The sequence below is a fragment of the Agelaius tricolor genome, unplaced genomic scaffold (assembly GCF_023055355.1).
Source record: "Agelaius tricolor isolate 1412-34295 unplaced genomic scaffold, bAgeTri1.0.p SCAF_15, whole genome shotgun sequence".
In the NCBI taxonomy this organism is placed as follows: domain Eukaryota; kingdom Metazoa; phylum Chordata; class Aves; order Passeriformes; family Icteridae; genus Agelaius; species Agelaius tricolor.
The window spans coordinates 13,229,803-13,256,559 of NW_027269275.1; the positions used below are offsets into that span (position 1 = coordinate 13,229,803).

The 26,757-nt window shown below is 45.3% G+C and overlaps 1 protein-coding gene across 3 annotated transcripts; it reads right to left on the reverse strand.

Moving 5' to 3' along the window:
- Positions 1-1,251: 1,251 nt before the first annotated feature.
- HSF4 (heat shock transcription factor 4) lies at positions 1,252-26,023 on the reverse strand. 3 transcript variants are annotated; one of them, XM_071440468.1, is made up of 13 exons: positions 23,541-26,023; positions 19,892-20,000; positions 18,702-18,829; positions 17,724-17,848; positions 15,426-15,501; positions 13,961-14,025; positions 12,227-12,326; positions 11,393-11,517; positions 9,413-9,637; positions 8,040-8,145; positions 6,662-6,727; positions 5,029-5,116; positions 1,252-3,938 (listed from the first exon to the last, which is right to left on the reverse strand). In XM_071440468.1, exons 1-13 carry the CDS (start codon positions 23,661-23,663, stop codon positions 3,742-3,744), a joined length of 1,533 nt encoding a protein of 510 aa, XP_071296569.1. In that variant the 5' UTR covers positions 23,664-26,023; the 3' UTR covers positions 1,252-3,741. The 3 variants fall into 3 exon arrangements, with proteins under 3 accessions (XP_071296569.1, XP_071296567.1, XP_071296568.1); XM_071440466.1 differs by lacking the exon at positions 23,541-26,023 and adding an exon at positions 22,378-23,487; XM_071440467.1 differs by lacking the exon at positions 23,541-26,023 and adding an exon at positions 22,378-23,487 and having other exon boundaries at positions 3,804-3,938; positions 5,029-5,135.
- Between the last annotated feature and the right edge of the window lie 734 nt (positions 26,024-26,757).

Consider the following 26,757-nt stretch of genomic DNA (forward strand, 5'->3'; position numbering starts at 1 on the left):
TGATTGTTTATGCCTAAAAAGATGCAGAAATAGCATCCATGAACAGAAAATCTGGTTTTACCTTTTAGGGCATCTGTAATGAAACATACACTCATATCTGCTGCTTTTATTGTTTTTCATTGAGAGGTGTCTCAGGATCTGTGTTTTGTGTATAGCCAAGTTTAGGAATTAAAATGTCTTCTTTTTCTACAGAGAATTTCTTACTGATTTTCATTTAAATGGTTTTTAAAAATTGGACTCTATATTTCTTTTTTCAGTATTAAAGACCACAAGTGAGTTTCATTTGCAGTTTGCTTTTGTCTTTTTTCATATTTCTATACATCTGTGATAATTTGTAATAAATAAAATTTAACAGTTCTTTTAGGTGTGTACATTTAAAGAAATAAAGAATATAAAGAAATAAAGTGTTACTGTGGGCTTGTTGAGATGTGTTTTCCATCACCTGGGCTTAGGTGCCATCTGGTGGCAAGAGAACCAGACCTCACAGTAACACAAAATAGTGAAAGCCCTCAGAGAGGACAACACAATTGTTTTAAATTTAATCCATTTTCCCCCCACACGAGTTAAAACATGCTGGCAAAAGCCTTGGCCTCCAGGACAGGGTGGGGGTAAGCCAAGGGCCTGTGGAGCACAGGGGTGTCTGAAAGCACTGGTGCAGCAATCTGCTCTTCAGAAAGCTGCAAATCCTGCCACCAACCTGTATGAGCTCCATCCCAAAAATGTAGCTGCTTCCTTTTCTGACAGAAAGCTGGATAAGGACTATTTTTAGGACTTTGGGATTTGCATTTTCCATGCTGTGTTTTGGTGCCTGTCCTGATATCCACTTACTACACTAAAAACAAGTAAGCAGAAAGGAACACATTATGTTTGCAAACAAAAGGTTTAAAAAATAATTCCAAGAGTGAAGTTTGAGCTCTTGTTATCACTGAAAGCAAGAAAAATAGGGCAAATGAGAAAAAAAAAGCAGCAAATAGTTTCAAGAACTGTAGATTCTTTTACTGTGATCCTGATTTTACCAGCTATACCCACCCTGAGTGGCATTTTAGTTTTCAGCTTTCCAAGCTGTGTTTACTTGGCCCTATTTTAGATGGGACATTTTAGATTGTGTTCACACAGTGACCACAAGACACCCAGGGGCCCTCACAAGGGAATCTGAATGCTTAGAAGTGATTTTCACTTGTCACTGAGGACTTGGGAAGGAGAAAAGGAGTAAAGGACAGACAAAAGGAGTGAGAAATGCCAAAGCAGGACTAAATGAGAAAAAGGAAACATGTTTAATTAGTGTCTTCTGTAAAACTTTACAAATGTACAGCATAGTGCAAAAACGCAGTCTCAGCACATCACCTTCAAGTAAAATTAACAATGTAAAAAGCTGAGGAACACAAGCTTCCTTCTGCACAGGGATGGCTCCTGAGTGCTCCTCCTGGAGGTTCCTCTCTCACCATCAAGCTCCAATCTCATGTTTTTATAGTAGAGCAAAAAGCCTAAAGAAAAGCCCTGGAAGCCTCCTGAGAGGCTGCTCCCCACGAGCACAGGCTGGAGCCTGCCCTGTAGGACAGCCTGAGACAGAGCCAGGGCCCAGCTGCACCTGGCTGTGCCCACAGGCATCGCTCCCCAGGGGCTCATTTCTCAACTCCAACCAGACAATCCAGTCAGACACAAGCTGTGCCCAGCCTCGAGCACGTGACAGGCTCCAGAGAAACACAGGAAAACTCCTCAGGAGCTTGAAGTTAAGCATGTGCTTAAATGCCCTGTTGCATCAATACATTCAGTGTTAACAGGACAGCAGCCTGGAGTGTGGAAGCTCAGAGAAGGGTGTAAATCTTGAACATGCACTGTCAGTGTCAGGAGACACCAGGCAGTTTTCAATTACCTATGAGAAAAGAAGTGAACAGAGTGCAACTAACAACTTTCCATTTCTGGAAAGGGCAAAATAGGGTGGAAATGGGCTGATCTAGGTGAAATTTCTAAGCACAAATCTGTCAAAAAGAAAAACCTTGTCCAGGATACACTCAAGCACATCATCTAAATACCAGGCCAGTGGGGGCTGCTGGAATTTTCCCTTAGTCCTGAACACAAAAACAGTGGCTGGGATTAATTCAGGAGCTCTCACAACCTTGCTCCTGCACAGACCACACCACCAAGGCAGTGACAGAGCTCCCAGCACAGCAATCAGCTGGGCAAAAATGTGCTCAAAAGTGAATGTTTCTGAACTAACACACTTGTTCACATAGTGATAAATGGATGGAGGAAAGGGCTGTGACAGGAAGGTCCATTGTAAAAATGCTCACCTTTTTGAGGAGCTTTTAAACCTGCACTCGTCAGAGTGGTTTGCTACACTTTGGGGTGGATGCTGCTTGACCACAATGCTCAGAAATGTGGTTCATAACCAAGAATTGTCATGGCAATGAAGGCAGGCAAAGCATTTCTTCAGATGATACTGGCACAGCTTAAACCTCCCTGTCTAAGCCCTTAGGAGGCCTGAGTTAATTGAATTTCCTGGGTCTGTCCTACTGCATTTGGGTAACCTTCCTAAGGAAAAGCAACTCAGGTAGAAGATATTGAGATAAATAATACGTTCTCATTAGAACTACAGCATAAAAAACAAAGCTCTGCTTTGTTGAGAAACTCAGTTGTCAGAAACCACGTGGATGGGGAAGGTTAGCTCAGCCTTTGAGGCTGGTCTCAGATGCACAAAGGACAGAAGAAAAGTTTGTGGGACATGGTGGACTAACCATTCTGCCTCTCTCCTACACTGAGCAGCTGAGAGTCCATCTAAAAAGGGGATCCAATAAATTAAACTGTTTAATCAGATCTTAAACATCAATAAACCAACAGGCACATCTTCAGGGGAAATGGAACAGTTCAAAGCCAAGGAAAAAACCCATTGGACTGGACATGAAATACTTAGCCAGCACCAAAACCCAGAGTGCACTCCCTCAGCCCTCTCTGCACATGGAAAATTGTGTGTGCAGAAAGGTCTATCCCCTTTCTATTTTTTAAGTATGGAGTGCCCTGCCTATATGTAAGAGAAAATAAACTTGGGGCAAAACAAATTTCAAATAACAAAACTCTCAACTCAGCATGGGATGATTTGTGGCCTGTGATGGTCTGTAGCTCCCCTAAGAGCCAGAGGCACATTCTTGGTGGGGTTACTCAGAAAACAAGTTTCTACACACCCCAAGAGATTTTTTCCTACTCACCCTAGGAGGAACAGGTGCATCCCATCAAACCTAGAAAATGGTTAAAAAATCTTCTTAGAGCATTGCACTGGCATGTAGAACTATTTTCCTATTCAATAACGAGCATCAACAAGGGTCAGGCATCTTAGCTAACTTGTGCTGCCCCAGTAAATCCAACAGTTTGCCATTGCAGGCACTAGTCAGGATGACTATTTTATGAAGTCCCAGATGGACTTTAAAGCTACTCTTCACTTAAATTTTATTAAAAGATTTGAAATTTCTAAAGCATTTTCAAGGAAAAAAAAAACCTGGCAAGTTCTCACTCCCCCTCAGAGCAAGCACCAGAAGTAGTATTTTGTTCTAAAAAACACTAAAATCCAGGTGCAGGGAGGGTAATGCAACAGCTACTGACCATTTCCACCTACTCAAAAAAAAAAAAAAAAAAAAGGGCACAAAAAGAAACTCCCTTGCAGTTTTCTGAGTCAGTTTTGTTTCTTCACATTCAAACCTGTGGATGCCTGGATGGGTGGGAGGGAGGTTTTGTTTTTCAGGAGCTAAATCACTGGCTGTTGTCCGTGGAAGAACTCAGGTTTAGAGGGATATCCCCTGGGACACCCCCAGAGGACATGTAGGAAGCTATATTTTCAGAAGGAACATAAAGTGAGGAATTTTCAGGCAAGCTGAGGAGGTCGTTCCCAAAGATGGACTGACGGTCGAGGAGGAACTGCTGGGCACTCTCAAGGATGACATCTTTCCCTAGGAATAGACAGCAGAAAATTCAGCTTCTGGAAGGCAGGCTGCCTAGTTTTACATATGTAGAACTGAAAATTGACAAATCCCAACTGCAGCAGTGACTGAGGAGCCTCACTCCAGCAAAATCACTGGGAAACACCTGAGTAGAACTTGGACTGACTCAAAAGCCCATTAAAATCAAGGGGAGTCTCTGCAGGTCACCAGGTGGGTTCTGCCTGAAAGCTGAGATGCCTCACATGTGAAAAATGGATGACTGAATGTTGGAGACACTGAGAAGAGGATGAGAGCAGCTGCTCTTCTTCACCCAAGATGTGTCTCCCTCCTTGTAGACAGGCTTTGCAAACAGGGGATTCTCAAGGACTCTCTTCAGTGCACCTGGGCTTTTAATGCCCTTGAGGTGCTCATGAAAGAGGCTGAGGCTGGAAGTCCTTGAATGACACACAATGAATCAAAACTGGGGCAGGTTCAGGTGGCTAAAGCACCAAACTGGGGCTCACAAGAGCTTCTCTTTCAGGAGTGTCCCAGCTGAACACACATGAACATACATCACAATTCCACAGCCAGGGCAACACTCCTGGATTCACATCTAAGGTCAATAACACACTTTACCAGAGTCAGCAAGTGGATCAGCTGGACTGTTCCCTTGAGGGCTGCTAAAAGGTCTGGAGAAGGGGACATACAGCCTGTGCCTCTGGCTGCCAGCAGCTACTGGGGCACCTCCTCTGCAGCAGGAACCAGAGGAACCCCAAGACTGTCCCAGCTCTTACCATCCCTACCCACTGAGATCACCACATTGCTCTGAGGTGGCAATGAACAGGCAGAGAAAACAGTGGAAACAATGACAGTCATGATGGGAACCCACTGCAAAACCAGTTCAATTCCATTTACACCTCAGTTTATCCCCCACCCTTTTCCCACTGCTCAAGAACTGCCTTAGCAGCTGCTGTGGGAGCACTGCTGCCTGACAATCATGAAAATAAAATCACAGCTGTGGTTTGCTCCCTCAAATGGCAAACTATTAGTGCTGGACATCCTCTCTGACTGCCTGAACTACACCCTACTGCCAGCTCCACAGAGCTGCTGCTGCTCCTACCTGGGCAGGTGCTGTTGAATGGTGGGTTGAACACTTTTGGGGGCAGCTCAGTTGCACTCTTCTCCAGATCCACTGTGAGTCGCTGCATCTTGGTGCAAAAATATAAACTACAATGTACAATTATACAAAGACAGGGGAGCTTGTTAGAACTAGGCCATGTGTGAGCACCAGTGCTTCACCCCACTGCACAACACCCACAGGAACACAAGCCATCCTCCCTGCCCAGCCTCTCCTCCCAGCCTCAGTGCCCTTCACTGGGACAGCCACACTCGGGGGCAGATCTGCCCAAGGACAGGGCTGTGGGAGGGGCAGTCCCCCATTCAGCATTGGCTAATGTGCTGTGAAGCTCATGAGGGGCCAGGCTGCTGTCACTGTGGCTGCCATACAGAGCAAACTCACAGTCCTTTGCAGCCAGTAACAAAGAACAAAGAGATTTTCTTTCCATTTTCCAATGCCTGTCTTTAAAATGAAACTGGTTTTTGCTTACACGGTGCTCTAGGCACAGAGTTCCTGCATGTATTGCTTCCATGCTTCCCCATGCTCATGACTTCCTGTAGGACAAGCAAGAGCTCCTGGGAAATTTAGTGGGCACAAGGACTGAACTATTGAACATTGCAGCCTCCTTTCCTGGCCTTTTCTTGCAATTCCTTTTAAAAGGCTACAGCCTTTCCTTCCAAGACTTGATAATTAATATTAACTATTTCTTAGACACTCTCCTTCCTAACACAAAGGAAGTGGAATTACCTAGTAAATTCAAAATTATTAAAACCTAAAAAGGATGTTGATACCATGAAGAAGTCTTAGAGACCTTTTACATTTCATTAGAGTAGATAACACTCTACTTGTTCATCTGTAGAGATATCTGGCAGAACCATCCAAGCCTTCATCCAACTTGGTTGTCAGCAAGAGCTCTGAAAATTCACTCTCTATCACACAGAAAAGGAACCCAGCCATGCAATTCACTTCCAACCTTAATCCTTCTGTGAGTCTACAGTTTCCTTCACTGTTTATTAAACCTGCTCTTTCTGCACTGCAGAAATGTCTCTGTAAGTATCAATTCCAAAGAAATACTGCCAATTTCTCCTTGTTTTTTCATGTACAGTCATACAGGAATCTCTGTTGTAATTGCATGGTATTTTACTACTCCTGAAACATGCAGGGATGGCTGCACTTTGTAAAGGTGTATCTTATAAAGAGCTCTGGCACAAAGACACTTTATAAATCTATGGTATTAGTGGGATGTGACATTCTCACTAAGAGAAAGCTTAGAGCAGCCAGTTGCAATTAAAGCCTCCAGGACACCAACAGTCAGTCAGAGCTTGTCTCCAGACAAAGCCTGGCTGAGTGGGAAAAACAGGTCAGGAGTATAATACAGCACTGCCATGGTGTCTCCAGGAGATGCCTACGTGCTGTGCTTCAGCTCACTCTCCCCTCTGGTTATGAAATAACTCCCTCAGTTATGCACAAGCTCTGCTTCATAGTTCCATTATTCTCTAGGCAAGGAGATCTAGGGGAAGGTGTCCTGCAGTGGGCAGGGGCTTTGGAACAGGGTGAACATTGAGGTCATTCCACCTGGGCCATTCTGGGGTTCTCTGATTGCTGTTTTCACAGCTCAGAAACACACAGCTCTTACCGGGGGCAGACTGGCCTCCATTTCAGTCACATTCCACTCACTCAGAGATAAATTGGGATTAAAGACCTGTTGGGACAAAAATACAGTTATGGCTGTGAAAGGTGGGATGGTTTGGGATTCTCAGCCCTCCCCTGCCTGCTGGAGGTGCAGCCCTGCACTACCTGAGCCGCAGGCAAAGGCTCCTGGGCTGACCTGGGGCACAGCTGGGCTGGGGCACTTGTGCTGCCTGCCAGGGGAGGGACAGCACAGACACCCCATGCCTCTGTCCTGCCACTAACCAGGGCAGCTGCACACACAAATCAAAGCCCTTTGCTGCTGCTCTTCAGTCCTAGAACACTCCCAGACTGATATGACTTTTAAAAGCGTTCCAGAATTTAGTAGCAGAGGGCAGGTTACTGTTGCATCAGGGCTTTGGTGGCAAATTCTTGACAAGTCTCAGCAATTTGGGAAAAGGATCTGTTGATCTGAGGCCAATTTTATGATTCATTCTCACTCTTGTGACAGTTGCACAGAGAGGGAAGTGTGTCAGTAACAGGAAAACACTTCCTAATGAGAAACAAGAAACAGAAACCAACAGTCAATGATAGAGCAGGCCATTAGAAATGCTCTCTGTAAAGTCAGAATCAACCACAGACACTTGGGAACTGCTTGAAGGGAATAAGATTGATTTTTTTAAAATGACTTTTCATCTGTTTATCCATGCAAGCTCACCATGTGCCTTTATCTGAAGCACCTCCTCAAGGGGCCATATATTTGACATATTGATTTTTTTCTTACATACAGAGTTATTTGATTATTGGCAAAAACCTTTCATATACCAACTATATGTACAACAAAGAAATAAAGAAACCTTCCTGTTTCTGCATGTCTGCTTAAGGAAAAGCCACCATCCATTTCTAAAGAAAGGTGATCTAAGAACAGAGACTGATAAATAGCTCAGCAGAGAGAGGATTTTATATTGGCTACACTTCCCAGAATATGAGGAAGAGGGGAAGGTAGAAAAAGCTAAACACAATATAGGAATATCTAAGATGTAGAATATGAAGAAAATAAATTAACCCCTACAAAGAAATTACCAAACTAGCTAGACTATATTAAACCTATTTTACATAAATGTGTCAGGTCTCATGTTTATTTCTTCACCAAATGCAGTGTTTTGTGGCCCTAGAAGTTCAAATATGCACATTAAAAAAAAAATAAAGGCACAATTTAAAGCTGAAATCTCATGAGCAAGTTAAAATGGAGCTGTGACTCCACAGGCTACACGTGGCAGACAAAATGCCACATGAGAACAAGCAGCATGACCTGAATCACAGCCCAGAGGAACCTCTGTGAACTTCCCAGCTCTGTTTGCTGCAGCCTTCCCAGCAACACTCACATCCAAGAGGCTGGCAGGCTCCAGGCTGTACTGCTGGCTCCTCAGCAGCAGCTGCAGCCCCTCCAGGCTCCAGTCAGTGCCCTCCAACGGGTCTGAAATATCTGTTCTGAGAAAACACAAGGGGAGACATTGCCACAAAGGAAACTTTGCAGAGATACCTACAGAAAACAGGACTGAGCAGTCTCCCAAAAGGATGTTCCTGTTTAAATCTCTTTTTGAAAACCAAGAGCCCGCTGTCAGCTTGAGTTTATGCCATAAAACTTGGTTTAATCCCAGAGTACAACTCAGCAGAGCACACAGGGGACTGGGCAGATGGTAAAACAAATGAGACAATCCCTCTCCTGGGTGACACGTGGTTTGGGGATGGATGGTCTGTGCACATCTCCTCAACACTGGGAAAATTAAAGCTTTCCTTAGAATAAATCCTTTTAGAAATGCACTTGGAACCAGAACAGGCTGCATTACCATTCTCCTTGGTCCAAGATGCCTGAATTACTGTTAACTAATGCTTTTTAAAGGAGTGACTTTTAGCTGCAGGCATTTACCCTGCAGGCTGCATTTACTAGAGACATTCAGCTAAAAGAGCAACAGTGAGGCCCTGCTGTGATTAAACCCCCAAAAGCTATTAAAATTTTCTGTTAAAATCAGATCTTTAAAAAAGGGATTACTTTTCTTCTAGTAATATGTTTTTAAGCATCCACTGTGTTCAGAGGGAGGACTTTGATTCTCTTGTAAGGACTTAAAGGAAAATGGAAGCTTTTCTGATAACCCTATTGAGTGTTTTGGGTTGCCCTCCCTGATGTCCTCCTTACACTGCTGCAGTTGCTATCGAGAATGAACTGCAGTGAAGTTCCACATCCTCCACCCAGCTGCACCACGCCTTCCTTCTGCTGGACACTCCCCCACGACATGGGTGCTGTTGGGATTTCAGCGCCAGAGCACAGCCCCAGCAGTGGCTCACTGGGATCACCCTGGGGCTGAGCCTGGTCTCACAGTGCCAGTGCCCTGGGCAGGGGTGTAGCACAGGCCAGTGCAGGCCTGCAGACAGACACAGACCTGGTCTGGGCTCCAGATGTCACTCAGACCTGGGACAAATCCCTCTCAATGCAAAAAGCCTCTTCCTGCTCCCACAGCTCTGATGCACATCCTCTGACAGCTCTTCCTCTGCTGGCCCCTTCAAGCAGGTGATCCACATGTCCCCTGCCTCTGTGAACTGTCCCCTGGCATTCAGGGCTCCTCTGGCAGGTGCCACAGGTCCAGGATGGGCTCATCAGGCTGCACTTGGCTGCTTGCAGTCACCCTCCCTCCCCACCCTGGGGATGGGAGCAGAGGGCCACGAGCAGGCAGGGCCACAGCTCTCCCTGGCTCCTCACCTGTCCAGCAGGGCCCTCCTGCCTCTCCTGTCAGGTGCCTGGGAGGTCCCTGGTGGGGCTGCAGCACAGCTGCCCTTGCCCTCCAGGACAGACTGGACCATGGCCACGGGCAGCACTGGGGGCTCGGAGCAGGCGCGGCAGCCGGGCAGGGGCACCTCGGGCTCGGCGCTGCCTTTCACTCCAGGGCTCACTGGCTCCTCCTTGATCAGCATGAGGCACTTCTCCCTGCAGCAGAGACAAGGCTCAGCACCACACACAGCTGCTCTGCAAAGGCCTCAAGCCACTGGGAAGGGCAAGAGCACAAGGCCTTGCTTCCACTTCCCATCAAACTGCTGCAGAAGGTCTTTCCATTTCCTCAGGTGGGCAAAAGAAGCCAGCAGCCTCTCTTTCTTTTCAGCAAGCTCCAGAAACATGCTCATGTATTGCTGGAATGCAGCTGGAATATCTGCAGTCATTTCATCAGTCACAGCTATAATGAATTTGCCCCATTCAATTGTTTTGCAAATACAGAAAACAAATTTCTGCGCACGGATCATCTCTTGGGTGAATGTTAGGGACAGGTTAAAGGGACACTGGGCTAAAGAGATTCCCTTGAAAAAGTCTCCACCCTAGAGATAAGAATGGGATCAGTAAGACCCTCCCAAGCAGGAGTTAGGATTGGATCAGCAAGCATTCTAGAGATCCCAATGACATAGGTCAGGATCTTGTGGCCTGCAGGACTTGAACAGAAGCTGTTGAGATCTGACAGTCATAGTCAAATGTTTTACTTGGTTGGAGGCAGAGGTTTGCCTTTTCCAATGGAAAGGCACCCTACATTATTTCCAGATGGACAAATTGAAATTTTGTTTTGAAGCATTTTTTGTGTAAAAACCTACTCTGTGTTACTTGTAGGAGACTTTAGAGCTCCCTGTGAACCTGCACAGCTGGAGCCAAAGTGACAAAGGCACGGAGATAACAAGGATGGTGTGTGACACTACAGAGCTTTCCTCAACATTCCTTTCAGACCATCTTCTCATCTCGTAGGGCCTAAATTCCCACCAGGAGCACAGCTGATTTAGGAGGTATCACACGGCAGGCTCAGATGTTAAAAATTGTGCAGACACAGAGCAGATCAGAGGCCACCAGATGGCACTCAGTAATTAGTAGAAATAAGCAACTTAACTTGAAGGATATATTAAAGATTTTCTGCTTTAGAAATGGCTTCCAGGTCTGTTTTTTTTTTTTTAATCTGAAGCTCTTTACATGCTTCTAGTTAATTTTATGGCTATGGTTTCAATTATGCAACAGATTTACAGGCAATTTCTAGAGTATAACTAGAAATTATACTGCCTTGCCTCTATGCCTGAGAAACTGTTTCCATGATTCATCTGTCTACTTACTTTCCACTGACATAGCTTTAGCTATTCTGCTGCTAGCCCTAAATGCACTGCATGTCTGTGGCAGGAAGAGATAAGCGTTAAAATACCTCTGCATTCAGTTCTTAAGTTACTGGGGCCTTTTCACAGAAAAGTTGTCAAACATAGGAAGTTGTTGTGATGCAACCTTTCTGTTCTCATTAGCTGTTAGATGTACAATTTGATTGCTTCTTCCCTGCCAAAGCCAAAAGGAAACCCTCCTTTCTCTCTCTCAACAAACCCAACAAGTGTTAGTATCTCATTATTTGATTAAGTCTGAGACAGTCCCTGTCTTAGGACTTGGGACTAAAGAAACATGGAATATTTCTCAAAGAGGGGAGTGGAAGTTCTCAGCATGAAACTCAGGACTTTGTTCTGAAAGTTATGCTGTTATTACCCCCCTCTAATTCTGAAAACCTGACCCAATTTGCAAACTGGAAAAAAGCATTCCATCCCATATCTCTATAGAGATTTGTGAATCAGACAAAAACTTTGGTAGAATTACAGCCACAAAAAACTCTTGAGAAGAGTTGCATAAGCATGTTTATACCAAACTCTTCCTATTTTTAATCACAAACACGTTTACCTGTCATTTTCAGGAGGGGATTGCATATTCATGATGTTGGATGGTGATGCTTCAGTAACATCAGATATGATGGGTCCTCCAGTGATTGCGGGGCTGTTTAAACAAGAGGCAGGCTCTGTCGAGGGCTAAGAGGAAAGCAAAAAGCAAAAGTCATACAGATTTATCCTTCTGACCCCAAAACAGGTCCAAGGCCCTGTCTGAGATGGTTAGGGCTTATTCACTGTGACTTTGAGTCCCCCCTTTATGAAAGCCAAGAAAGCTTTTACCTACTATGCAACATTATAATTTCCTCTCACTTTTCCTCCAACCGCACAGAGGTACAGGTGTGAAATAAACCCTGTGAAGTGTCAGCAACCAAGAGGTTTTACCATGTCTGACATTTTGCCTAGACTGTTCAGCTTCCTCTGGAGGGAAAGATCCAACACAGCCCAACAGGGCTGTATGAGCCTCTCATGCCAGCTCACGTATTTAACTGCATGACAGAAGTGTCTGGTGTCTGCTCTGATGATCATGGGGATCCCTCAGAGGGTTCAGAAATCCCACTTTTAGAACTCACTTCTTCCTCTCTTCCCTCGAGGTGAACCAGGCTGGGGTAACAACATGGAGAGTTCAGTGTGCAGGGTCTGCCTTTCCCCACAAAGCCCATGGCCTCTGTCATGAAGGCATCCATGAAACTGGGGAGCTGAAGGAGTTTTAAATGCCACCCAGCTTAGCAAACCTCATTTCTTCTTCACTGCCAACTCTTGCCAAGTTACTTACTCCATAATCTCTATTATTGCTTCAAACATTCCCCCCCAGCCAAAGCCATCCCAAGAGCCCAGAGGCTGCACCCACCGACTGGATGAAATAGGGCTCATGGAAGGGCTCTGGGGACAAATGCCGGCTGAACTTGGACACTGGTGGAGCTGAGATCCCGTTGTCAAGCATCAGAGGTCTGTGGAGAGAAACACTTTTGTCTTCCAGCATGTACTGACTGGCTCCTGGCTGCTGATACACAAAACATCCCTGAGCCAAGAGGTCTTCTCCCCTGTCTGCTCTGGTTCTCCTCAGCTCTAAGAGTCTTTCTTGCCCAGTGTTATGGGCTACAGTTTTGTAGGAGGTCACCACCAAAAAAGAGCATTACCCAACAGAGAGGGGAAGGATGCAGACCTGCCCAGGCTGCCCAAACCTACCCAGAGCCCCCAGGCAGCATTCTGCTCTGCACCAGCTCCAGGCTGCACACCATCCTTTCCTGCAGCCATTTAGAAGAGGCAGGAAAACACAACTGTGAAAGATAAAACACTAAGGATGCAGAAATAGACACAAGAGCTGAAGTTTCTGGAAGACAGACCTTTGTGTTTCCAAGGAAGCAGAAACTCAAATTACCTTGCAAATTGCAGCTGGTTGTGTGAAGTGTAACCCCCATTATAAGGGGGGAAATACAGTTGCTGTGCAGGTAGTTCTGTGCTCTTCTGCCCTTTTCAGCACAGTTTCTCACTAATTATTTGCCTCTTTACAAAAAAACAGTGGTCTAACACATTTCTTGGGCTGCAAAGCTTTTACAGGGAGGACACAGCCCTGACCATGAAAATTAGAGATCAGATCTGGCATCTCTTTTCTCTGCTTGCCCACTCTACTGGAGGAAAATTTCCCCAGTCATAAACCTCAGCAGCTGCTATTCTCCCCTTGAGCCCTTTTCTTTGCTATCTGCAGTGTTTAGCTCTTCCAAGAGGCTCAGCAGAGGGGGTAGGCAGAGATGCACATACCCTGCTGGCTTGTACAGATTATGGGCTCCTTCATTCAATCCTGTGTCATCTTTACAATCCTCACAAGAGGAGTCAGTCAAGAACAAGGACACTGACTAATGAAAATTGCCTCCTTTGAGCTGCTTGTGGGAAGTTTGGCTCCTTTCTCTTCAGCATAGAGAAGTTTCTAAGTTGTCAAAGGCCACAAGGTGGTAAAAGTGGGAACTGGAGGCAGGTCCCTGTTCTCAGCAAATTCCACTCAATAGTCTCTTCCCTTTCTTTAAATCACAAGCACCACAAGGCAAGAAAGGCATAGCTGCTCTCTTGAAAGGCACTAAGCTTCCTAATTCAAGTCTTTACATAAATTTTTTACATAAATATACTTGCCTTTAAGAGCCTATCTAAAGATATCCCTCAGCTAAAATTTTTCCCACCTTCCTCTTTGTAAGGCCTGCAGGTTAACACCACCAAGCCAGTGTTGGACACACACCACATTCAGTGACTGTGGGTCAAACTGAAGGTGTCTGTGGGCTAGCAAGTGGCAAAACTGGAACCTGCAGGAGCAGCAGTGGGGTCCTGCCCTTTGGCCTCCCTCTAGTTAGCACTCCCATGTCGCACTGCGTGCTGTGTTCCCCAGATAAAGGTCACAAGCTGACAGGGTGCTTCTCCACAGAGCAGTGAATGGGGCTGTCAGCAGGTCTGACTCTGCACTTCAGCCCATTCAGCTGCCATCACCATGGAGCCTGGTCCGGTGACCGCCCGCCCGGGCGAGCTGAGCTTGTGCTTTTACTGAGGGGGCAGCATTATGCACCCGTGAGCGTGTGCACCACACACAGGGACTTACAGCTTCCTCTTTATCCCAGAGCTGCTGGGGCTTGATTGGAGCTGGCCAAACAGAAACTGAATCAGCTGTCAGGAGAGATCAAAATCCGGTGTTAATCAGCAGAGTGATTCAGCACTCCCTGCTCTCGCAGCCATTCTTATCTCACACATTCCTCCCTCCCAACAGCACCCCAAAGCTGGGAGCAGCCATAGAATATAGGAGCCAAACTGCATGAGACATTGGAAACAGAAATGAGCTGTCCAAGAACTCAAAACAGCCTGCCTGGCTTTCAAGGGACACAGCCAGGTGCCTGCTTTGTGCAAAGGTTCCCACATGCATGTGCTCAGCACTTTCTCTCTTCACTTTGTGCATGAAGAACTTCAGCTGGTCCTAACAGACCTGTGAAGTGCACATGCAAACATTCCTAAGCCTGGAGTTAGAGCTGGATCCATTAGAGTTTTCAGAGACATTTAGAAGAGGTGCTGTAAAGTCTGACAAAGATTTTGCAAGTCAAAGAGGCAACTCCCTACAGACAGCCTGGATGGAGGTCTGAGCTCTTTCAGTTGAGTTTTTCAGTTCTATGAATGTCAGTGTTGATACAACAGGACACTAAAAAGGAAGCAGAGTAGCTTTGGAGAGGAATCACTTAGCAACATATTCCCAGGTCAGCTTGAACTTAATGCTCTTCTTTGACCTCCAAACAAAGAGAGCATTATTATTATTATATATCACAGCTGGCCTTACTCATTGCTCAATATAACAAAATAGAGTTGCATAAAAGCCTCTACAATGAAGCATGTGGCTGCTCCAGGCTCAGAGCTGGAGGAAGGCTTGATAGCCTCGTGCATTTCTGTCCAGTCCTGTGACTCCATGATGCCACGTGAGGGTCAGAACGTGGGGACTGGGATGTGTGACGTGCTCAGTCATGTCAGCACCATCCAGGAATCACTGGAGAGGCCTTTTCTATATTGGTCATGCTAGATTTTAAGGGAGATGGTTCTGCAGCCTAAAAGGTTGTACAGTAATTCCTCAACTATACCAGTTAATGCCAGAAAATGTAAAAGTTGCTGTTACATTCCCCCAGTGGGGCAATGGGTGGCCGATTCTGCCACCTGCAGCTTCCTCTTGTGAACAAATGGAAGAGGAAGATTTGGGAAGCCCAAAGGCACTGGTACAACCAGAACACAGCCAACACAGGGCAATTAGTGAGAATTGTGCTCTCCTGCCCAGGATTTCAACAGAAAAGTGGTTTCTAACATCAAAGAAAGGACTGACACAGAAATTAAAATCTTTTGCCTAAAGGCACGGTCTGTGCTTTGTTAATGACCTGTTTGTATATGACACATAAAAGCATCACACAACTTAAAAGAAAGGGAAAATAATTACACTGCAATATCACAGTGTGGAAATATGGGACAAGAAAAAAAATCAGAGGAGGACATAGACCAGACAGCACAAGCAAGTTTGGAGTTTATATGATAACTACCTTGTTGATGACTTTCTGTTGCTGTGAGTGGTTCTGCCGCAGAGAAACAACTTCCCGCCAAAGAACTTCATTTTGTCTGAAAGTGAAACAAACATTTTCCATGAGAACAGAAATACCAACAGCCCATGGTGCTGCCATGATAGCAGTAGATTCAACTGTGCAAAGTCTGTCTCACTTCTGGGCTCTTGCAGTGTTTGGCTCTTTTCAGGGTCCCAAACAAGCTCACACAATTGCCTTCCTTTTTCTTCCTTGATCTCAAAAGAGCTATAGATCAAAGCATGGAGGAAAAACATAAAGAGAAGCCAAAATTTATAGGGGAAAGTAACAGGAGGACACATGTTTTTGTGGAAGATTTGGGCCAAACTCAGAATTTCAGCAAGGCCTGATTTGTGACTGTGAGTTATTTGGATCACCCACACTGTCCTTCCATGGGAGCCAAAAAAGCCCAACCTCTCCGCAACTGCTCCAGTGCTCCCAAAGACAAGACTATGAACAGAGACCCTGTGTGTTCTACCTGCTTAAAACTCATACAGGTGGTGGTTCAAATGCATGTTTGGAGCAGACAAAAAGATGCTCCTGCATCTCAGAGCCTTGAACTAGGAGGAATGTAATGATGTTATTAGTGGGAGCCACTGATTTAACCCAGCACAGACCTGTGTCCAGCTTGCATAAAGGAAATGTATTTTCTGTCTGTAAATGAAGCAGCTCAGAGGGGAGCTTACAGGCTTGCTGTAACAGTCAGCCCCACTAGGCGGAAGGGAGAGAGGCAGAGTTTATTTACTGTGCTGCCTCCAAGTCTGGATGCCAGCCAAGTCCATGCTGCTAAAGGTTTTGCCAGCCAATTTATCTCCAGAGTATATGGATGTACCTAAACTGTCAGGCCAGCAAAACCTATCATACAGGTGAAACTGATAAATCCTTTTGCTTTTCATTCTTTCTAGTGTGGATGGATGCTAGAACTGGGAAGGTAAGGCCCAGAGATCTGAAGAGCACAGTAGAACAGCTTGTACAGCAAGAATCTCTGCAGTGAGCTTTCTGTACTGGTCCTGACAGGAATTTCAGCAAAGCAGCATTCCTTAGTCTGACAGCTTGCACTGGAGTTATGTCCTAATTGTTCTTCACCAGTGTAAATTTCTTAACATGGATTCAGCTTGGGATTTCTCCTCTGTCTTAGTTTATAAAAATCATATTATTTTCATCAGTTGAATGCAATTTTGCCAGATGGAGGGAAGGAGCAAGCAAATCAAAAGGGAGAATAAATTAAAATCAACGCCAAATCACTAATACTGGAACTCCTTAAAAATTAAATCAAATGCAAACCCAGAAACTCATTGCTGCTGTGTCTGGATTTCACACTGCAAACTCATGCATGTGGTAAGTGTGGGAGTCATTAAAAATTGATGCAGGATAAAAATATGTATCCATTGCATGTAAGGTGCTGGTCTGGAATGAAGTTTCCCAGTATGCAGTGTTACTCTCAAGGCCCACAATGAGAATGTCATCTGGTGGTGTATGAATATCAACTCTCATTATAAAAGAAAGGGTTTGGGTCTATTTGATTATTCAAGTGCTTTTTAAACACAGCTCTCTGTAAACAGTAAATTCTGGAGGCAAATAAAAACCTCTCCAAGTACATGATTTATAAAACCATATCCACTTCCTAATCTTTTAGTGACCATGTCTGAGTCAGAAAATCCCAGAGTCTCAGACAGCTGGAGGCAGCCCCATGCATTGCATCAGCTTGGTTTGCTCTTATCCAATAATTCTGGCCATGTCAGATGACACAGTCTCAGGGAGATGAGTCCATGGACTAAATTATACACAAGTTCTTATGTTATATATTATAACATACTATATTTTTTAGGCCAGTCATAAATTTTGGAGGCAAACAGAAATGATGGCAGAAATGTAATTCCTTAATAGCTGGAGTGTACTCCACCACATTTCTGCCAAGGACTCTTGTATGTGTGTGAGTCACATCTTTATCACCATTTCCATGTGGAAGCAATAGTTATCTAAGTCCCAGGTTATGCACATATTTCCTGTCTGACCTTCTCTGTGCCTTCCTCATCTGTGAAGGGAAAACAAACGAGACAGAGAGGCTGAGCATTAATTCATATTTTGTAGATCAGATGTGCATAGAAATCCTACATGTTGTTGTCTCAACAGATCTCTGGTCAGTCCCTGGCTCCACGTGCTCCCTGGGGAGGGAAGTGTGCCAGGCTCCTCCTTTCAACCATTCCCCACTCCAGAGAAGCAAATGCCCATAGGAAGCAGCCTGAGTAGGATTCAACTCACTGCTTCATGTCCTGCACTTGACACTCCATGTTCTCCTGCTGACTTCTCAGAATCTGTACCTCGTATAGCAACCTGCTGAGGTCCTCCTGGCGCATCTTGGTCTCCTCACTTTTCACTACTGACACCTGAGGAGAAAGAAATCAGAGGTGGATTTTACCTGTGCAAGAAGGGCCATGGACAGAGAGAGTCATTGTGGTGGCCCAGGTGCAGGACTGTCACCAGCTCAAATACCAGGACAGGCCATGTGCCAAAGAGTCTGAACTATCCTAGGGGTACTATTGCAAGAGCCAGACAGAGCACAGTGCAGGACAAATCTATTCATACAGAGGGTCTGCTGGCAGAATTACATTCCCTGTCAGAGGTGATTACAAATCAGCTTGGAGGGAAAACAAAAGTATTTTGAGTATCAGGGAGGAATTGATCTAGATTGATTTAATCTTTCTACTTTAACTAGAGATACCCAGTCAAGCCTCATGTTTTACAGGGATGAGTCTGATGAAATGCTTCAAATTGACATACTACACTTGGATTTCCAAAAGGCTTTTGCTCAAGTCCCTTTTCAGAAGTTGCTATGCTAATTCACTGAGAGAACAACACTTTGGGGGTATTAATAATAGGTTAAAAGACAGAAAGCAGAGGGCAGGAGTAGACTGTTTCTTGTATAAGAAAAAGAGATGGCTGTTGAGGACCTTGCAGGACTTATGCCACATTTCTCTAGGAAAGCAGCAACAATTCAAAGGCAGAGAGGTGGGAAGCAAGCCTAGCCCTGCAGCATTACACAAGCATCTTGTGATAGAGAGCAACAGAGCATAAAAACACAGACAAAACTCTGATGCAAGCCAAGCCCTGCAAATCAAAAACCCCCAGCCCAGGTGCACATGTGTGTGGGGAGGACAGGAACAAGACCAGGGTGATGCTGGAGTTATGCTGAGCAGGACCTGGCAGGTCCTGTTCCCCCCTGCCACACAGTGCCCTCACCTTCCTCTTGATGTGCTCCAGGAGGTGCTCGTGGCCCTGCAGGAAGCAGAGGTGCTGGAACTCAGTGTCGTCCCTCTCAGGCTTGACCAGCCCGCCCTGCTCGATGTTCACCACCTTCCTGAAGCCATCTGCACAGAGAGCACACAGCTGATGGGCAACAGGACCCAGCACTCCCTGCACCTCCCACCCTCATCACTCTGAGGACATTTCTGATCATCCCTCCACAATTTTTGAGCTGCCACTGCTTACTCCTGGACATGTTTTTGGGCCATAACCACCAGAAACCCAGGGTAGGGGAGAGCCCTGTGCATCCCACTGGCCACCCCTGCTGCAGCCTGTGCCATGAAAGCTTTTCCATCACGGGCATGTTTCAGCCAGGAGCTGAAATGTCAGCTTTTAGGGAATTCCTGTCTCAATTTGCAAGCCACAGGGATTCAGGGGAAGGTTTTTCAAAGGCACAGACCATCAACAGGTGCCACTTTTGGAAAAAAGGGTCACGTACACATTTGGAAATCTGCTTTGAGTAGTTCTCTGAAGTCCTTAAGTTTCTAAGTTGTATTTAAGGACTGGCCTAAAATTTACAAAAATGCTCCTATAGAGTGAAATAGCAAAGTTAAAACTTGACTAAGGAACTTAATTACTCATTGAAAAATTCCAATAACTATCTGAACAGCCATATTGTTGAAGTGGCTGAAAATTACACCTAAATCTCCTTAAAGGGGTAAAAATCAGCAAGGCAAGGTTTGCAGGGAGAAGAACTGTCTGTTACTAGTTCAGTGATATGGCTGGTGAAGGGGATAAGCTCAGGGCACAGCACCCACAAGAGCAGCACATTCTGGGGGAGGTGTCACAGTTGGTGGCTGGATAAAATTCCATATTGAATAAAATGGAAAATGAATAATAATAGGTCATCAAATCAATGCAAGAGAAGCAGAACACCTGGTAGGTGAAAGTTCTTAGCCCACATCCTGAAATGTAATCTAACAGAAATTCCATGCTGGAACTTAAGGTAAACAAGGAGATCACTACTCTGGGATCTGAGAGGCAAATCCTCTTTGGCAGAATCAATAATGTCACAACAAGTCATATACACGAGACCCCAAACTTTTCTCTGCACAGTTCTGTCCCGTGCCTTCTGCCCCCCCATGTGTGTGGGGCCCACATGCCTGGGCCCTGGGAGCTGCACTCACACATGTTCAGCTGCCTGACAAAGCTGGCCATGTTGTTGTGCTTGAAATACTTGGGCAGCACCTCCTTGGCAAAGCGGCCTTGGTCGAACACATGGAAGCTGGTGCCATTCTGCAAAGGAGACAAGGACAAAGGCAAAGTCAGGGGAGAGTCCCTGACCACGAGAGGGGCCCAGGAGGAGCCCTACAGCAGGGGAAGTCTTGTTCTCTGAACTGCCACCTTGAAGCTAAGAAGAGTGACAACAGCCCTCAATGTCAGATGTGCTCCTTTCAGTTCTGGTACAGTCAGGCCTCTGTGGCTGCAGGTTTGATCCTTTTCTGCTTTTTCTCACTGCTTAGTTGAGAGTCTTGGATGTGAGAAAGAAACCATGGTTTTTGTGCCCAAATAGCTGGTAGGTAGTCTGTGATCATCCCCTCTTGCACGGACTTCACAGAAAGACTCCAGTCTTAAGAAGGCCCTGAAAGTGGGAATTGCCATGACAACCCCTGCCATTATAAGCTCAGATCTAACCCCAGTCCATCTGCTCAGAGCACAGCAGTCCTGGAGGGAGCACGGCCTGGAGACATGGCACAAGAAACACAGCAAGGCAAGAAGCAAATCATCTCTGGAGACACCACACTTGCCCAGAAGCTCTACACACATTTTAATGATTATTTTTAATAGTAAACAGCCACAAGGGCAACCCACAAAATGTTGACAGTCATGCTTTGCAGTCCAAGCTAGCAACACACGTGTTGATCAGATAAAACTTCCATTTCTGGGGTTGCATTGCAATGATCCATGCCTGCCAAACAAGGCAAGCTGCCTGGGACTGCTGGCAGAGAAGATGCACTGCAGGCCATGTGCTTTCCCTGCCTGGCCTTCTACCTGCTCACAGCTACATCAGTGCAATGACATCAGCAGATATTAGGGACCTGCCTCAGCTGCAGCTGAGCTTCAGGGGACAAGAGCTAAAGACACCAGAGCCTGCACTGTTAGCAGGGAGGGGTCTGACACCAGCACACCACAGTCATCCTCCTGCTGTGTTCAGTGCTACCAGCAGCAGGCAGAGGTGTGTCAGCCTGGGTGGGCATTCCCCAGGGGCTGGTTTGTGACACAGGACAGTGTTTTGTAAGAGCCCTCAGGCTCTGTGTGCAGGAGGAGGGTACCAGTGGTGTGAGTCCCACCTCACACCCATCAGGGGGTCTGCAGCTGCAAGGGTGCTCGCAGGGAAGTGTGGAAATCTCTAGAACAGGGAGTGCAATCAGGGCCATGAGATAGCTCAGTGACTAAAGAGGGGCTGGTGTGTGCCTGCAGCCTGTCCATGGCCACCAGAAAGCAGCCAGCTGGCAAACCCCACTGCCCTACACTGCATTTCCATCAGCACATGGTGCCAGCTGTCTCTGAGCTCAGGCTCATTTGGCAGCTCTAACAATTAACACCCACTAACACGGGATCTGGCTCTGCTGCACTTCTGCTCCTTGCTTACTGCTGCAAACACTGAACATGACTGTGCCTCAACAGTGCTCTTTGACCATTTTTGGAGTCTTCCCTATCATTCCTTATCCCATGCAGCAGAAGCAAAGGCTGATCAAGCATTTAAGAGATTCACTGACAACCTGCATGCTGGAATTATCCTGTCTTTGAGAGTTTGCAGACAGGACAGAGGAACCAGGGTTTCCCAACACTGCAGACACTGCCCAGGGGACCCAGCTGGTTTATTCTGCTTCCCTTGTGCTTCTGCCCCCTTACTCTGGGATACAGCAGTGTGTCCCAGTCTGGACCCACTGATGGAAAATGAGAAGCATGAGAGTTTTGTATACCTCAACAAGTCCTTATGGCCTCTCATGAGAGGCCATTCCTTTGAATTCAGGGCCACAATGTTCTCAGAAGCTGACACACTCAGAAAGGTTCCTACAGACACAAGAGACTTTGGGGTTACTGTGTGCTCACCAATGAACTGTGCATGTGTCAGTTTGTTCCCACACTGTGCCTTGGCTGTTTTACACAACAGGAGCACAAAGTCAGAGAAACTCTGGAAGTCTTTGCCCAAAGCAAAACTGACTCTGCAGCACAACAATTATGGCAGATGCTTATCTTTACTGCTTTTGACAGAACCACCAGGACAGACATGTTGTGCTCTGACAAGACAAGTGCTAGACCAGGAATTTGCCAATTCTCCCTTATTGCACCTCCATTAAAAATTAATTTAATTACTTCTTGCCCAATCTACCACAGACACAGAGAGCAGACTTTTCCTTTCCACTTTACAGCAGACTTTAGTGTATATATAAACCATCACTGCATCTCCTCTCCATCTCTTCTTTATGCTAAGAAAAAGTTCACAGGTCCTTATGGGTCCTATTTTCTAGAAGTACTGATTACACCCAGAAATCTTAGGTATGCACACAATATCTCAGCTCCAACATCACTAATGTATAGAAGCTGAAGAATATGTGAAACATGGATACTTGCAACAATGGGAAAATGAGACACCTAAAAGCCTTACCCAAACCTCCAAGGATGCAGTTGCAGCCAATGTTAGTTTGCAGGAAAGCAAAGCACAGTGGTGGTCAGTCAAAAATAACAGTGTTCTAAGTGTTACAGAGAGGGGACTATTTACACAGGTTAGTAAATAATTTCTAGCTTTAAAATCCTTATTTAAAAACTTGGTGGTTCTCAGAGGTATGGCCATGTAATACCAGCATCAAACAACCAAGGTCACAGATATCAATGCAGCTCCAATCCTGTCTCAGGTATTGAATGAAAACTCTACTGGACACAAAGTATATATAAGAAAGGCTACTTTAGACTTTTTTACCACCCCCCTTTAAATTTGCTTGTGTTATAGATTCTTGATTTTGGAGAACAAGTTTATGCACACAGCTTATCTAATAACTCCCTGCTGAAAACAAATCATATTATTTGCAGCAAGTTGTAGGTCAAAAGCACAATGTGGTATCAAAGTGTTGTATAAAGGGGATAAATAATTTTATTTCTGTGATTGCACTTAGTATATTAATGCCTCTGTGACAAATAAGAAGCCAAAGAAAAGCAATCTATCCCTTTGAAGCTGTACAGACAATATATACTCACATCACCATGACCATTACACAGATTCATTGAAAAATCAAGTAAAGATCTTCCAAAATGATTTAGGGTGATAGTCTGAGATCTGTTTAAAGTATAGGTTTGAATCTGAGTACTGAGTGCTGTTTATCTGCTTCCACCTAGACATTTGTGAGAGGCAGCTAAGAAACACATGTGAGATAATACCAAACAGCAGTGAAACTTTTTAAGGGCTTTGCACATTTCCAATAAATGTTAGAGAGCTGCAGATTCAAGCAAGGTGAAAAATATTTCTCTCAAAGCATGTGGAATTCTTAGAATTAGAACATTAGGCACTTTTTAGGATGTTTCAAGTGAAATATGTAAATATTATAATTAAAACACCCACAAAACAGTTTCCCCTCTGAAAGAGAAAAACCACAATATTTCTGATAAATAGTACCAAGTATATCCAGAAGTGCTGTACTTGAATCCTGGTTTTTGCACTCTGCCAGTGACTGGGCAGCACCTGCCAAGCAGAGGGCAGCTCCTGTGCCATGCAGCTCTCCTGGGTTTCCCCTGCTGCTGCAGGCATTAGGGACACCCAGTACCTGTTGCACTTACAGAACTCCAGCAGATGAGATGGTTCGTTTCAGGGTCTTCCACCAGCGTCCAGAGTTTTGTCAGGAAGGCTGGGACATTGCTGGAGTATCCATCCATCACCAGGGAGCTGGGTGAATCCTGCATAGCTCTGCAGTGTCCCAGCTAAACTGACCCCATCGCCCTGGGCGCGCCTGCTCCCCCGCACGCGCCTGCGTCCCGCAGAGAATGAGCCACCCAATTTTATCCCAGGCCAGTGGAAAGTAGGCAGCCAGGGAGTCACATCAGCAGTGCTGCTCACACTCTTAAAAACTCAGCACAATGGGATGGCATCACCAGCCCCAGAGAACAATGCACAGAATGAAAATGCACCGCAGCCGATCTCGCAGAGCTGTGAATAAATCCGCAGCGTCATGCAAAGGGAACACGTGCTGCCCACCTTATGCTGGGAGGTGGGCAAGTCACCAGAGCAAACCCACCTGCCCAGAGTCTGGGGGACACACAGGCACAGAAATCACAGGTTTCTGGAGGCACCTGAGTTGTTAGTTTGGAATTTCCTTGTCCTAAACTTTGGCTGGAATAGACGAACGAGAGCTGGCCAGACTCAGGGCTGTATGTCTTCAGCAAGACTTTGAAACGTCAGAATTGTAAGCAGGCTTAGCTGCTATGTTATTTGTCAAGAGAAATTATTTAGTTCTTGCATGAGAAAAGAGGATGCTTGAACCAGTTACACATAGAATCTATTAGACAAGATGGTTTTATCATCAGTATAAAAGCCTTAAATAGCTCTAAATACATGTGTAGCTTAATGCCAGGGTAATTTCAACTCAGAAACTGCTCTTTAAATAACACAATAAACTATAAAATCAACATTAAATTTTCCTGAGGTCCTTAGCAAAAACTTGCAAAGCTCAATATTCCTGCTTAAAAATGGAACAGACTTCTCACCTGATGCCTACAGAGTCCTTTAAGGCCAAACACTGAAAGAGTCAGGAGGTGAGAAGAGACAAGATAAGCAAGTGTCCTGATAAGGATAACAATGCATAATTTTTTCTTGCCATTTTTAAAGGGCAACTTAGAACAGTGTACATAAGAATGTGTTATTTCTCCTAAAACCCAAATCACCATTAGGGACTGACAAAACCCAGCAAGTAGCACAAATTTGATATAGGCAGGAGGTGCTAGCCATGCCAGGTAACATCACCACACACAGAAGGCACATGGTCAGCAGTGCCTCAGCAGAGTGGAGGAGATGTTTGACACACACTGGAAACAAGGATCAGGTTATTCCTGCAAAAGTGCTTGGACAGAGGACCCCACTCCTCTCACCTGACCTCTGTGAAGTGCCAAACAAGGCTGGCAGAACAGCTTCAGCCCCTTGTCTGCATACCTGGAATATTCTATGTCAATCTCAAAGATAATACAACATTCAGACAAGGACTTCTTCTGGGATGTAATGCCACAGTTCTGGCACTGGAGCAGATATTTTGCCAATTCAGTCAGGTTTAAACATGGGAAAACTTCCAAAATTGCAATTAATTCTCTAGAGTCCCTGAGAAAAATAAAACAGGAGCATCAAAAAGGGACAGAAACACACATTAGGATTTAACTAACAAATCAAACTGGACTACAGAGGAGGTTAAAAAAAATCAAACTTGAAATTTCACCACATTTTGTATTTGAACTTAAAAAATTATGAAAATCTCTTGGTCAGTGGTTTCATAGGTTTTTTTTCAATCAATCCTAATAAGCTGACTGATACTTTTCAAGAGTTAAAAATGTCAGATCAAAGCTTTTTTGGGGGAAAAATGGTCTTTTTTCCTACAGTGAGGTTTTGCTACTCTGAGTAATAAAAATGCAAGGGAATTTTCTGGTACTGCTGCACTGGTATTCAAAAAGCTGAGACAGATTTCTCAAACTGTGAGGGAAAAAAACCTCTTTGCAAGCAGAAGCTCTGCACAGAAAACAGCCTCACATATCCATTTTTTTACTGATAGTGCAACAGAAGGCCTAGAGTAGAAACCAGCAGCTTAATGACAGTGGTCCTTGCCTGTGATGACATGTTGCAGTTTGGAAAAAAACCTTTTTTGATTTTGACTCGTTTGCAGAAACTGCACTTACAAGGTCTGACACAATAAAGGAAAAGTGTATTTAAATCAACCTTTCCTGTGAACCATAATGCAGAAAAGTAAGTGCCTGGGAAGAAGGTTTAGAGCATCATTACCTAACTTCTCCATTTGCCTTTTTCCAAAATGTGTTGCACCTCTCTTCCAGATTTCTGCACAAACTAAACTACCACCATGACATGTTTTTTCAGGCCTCTCATAACCAAGCAAGAGACTTTTAAAAGCAAACATTCCCCTTCCCAGGCCAGCACTGGAGTGTGGGCCAAGTCTCACAATCTCACTCTGAATTTCATGGCATGCCCTCTCTGGGGCTGGGGAAGCCAGAGTCACAGCACTCCCTCAGCAGTGCAGGTTTCATTGAAATGAAAACCTGTGCACCAAGAGAGCTTCAAAGAAGGGATGGAGCTGAAACCCATGAAGCAGGAATGGAGCAGCAATGCAAAAGGCATCAGGCAGAGGGGAACACGACTGCACATTTTTTAGAATGTGCTGCTTTGAAGCGTGACTCCTTACTAGGAGTGTGAGATGGCAGCAGCACAGCAGCTCTGCTATCTTATCTGCCATCATATCAGTGACAACCCCCTTCCCACCCAGCAGGCTACAGCAGCCCAGTGACACCGTCCTGCTTCCTTCCTGGGAACTCAGCATCCTCTGCCATCTTCTCTGACAATCACCTCGACAGCTTGGACATTGCTTTTAGCTGCTTTTAATATTGTCTCTAACACACATCTGCCAAAGAGTTAAGGCAAAATGAGATCTCATGTGATCAGCTCCTTTTGTTTTACGATTTCCTTAAAGCCTGTGGAGCCATTAAGAAGGATTGTGAATCTCACAGACAGTAAGAGTGTGCTTTTAGCCTTCTGACTGCTGCCAGCTCAGGGCAGCCTGTCCTATCCCAGTCCCAGCCCCCCAGGGATGCCACTGAACCCTGACACCCCAATTCTGTGCCAGCTGAGCCCCACTGAGCCACAGCCTCTCCCCTCACTGCCATCGTTACTTCCCACATGGGAAAAAACAAGATGAAACTCCAAGTGCTCATCAAGCACTTTGATTCCACCCCATGGGATGCTCCCAGAAGGCACAAACTCAGCAAGGGTCAGCAGAGGAGAAACCTG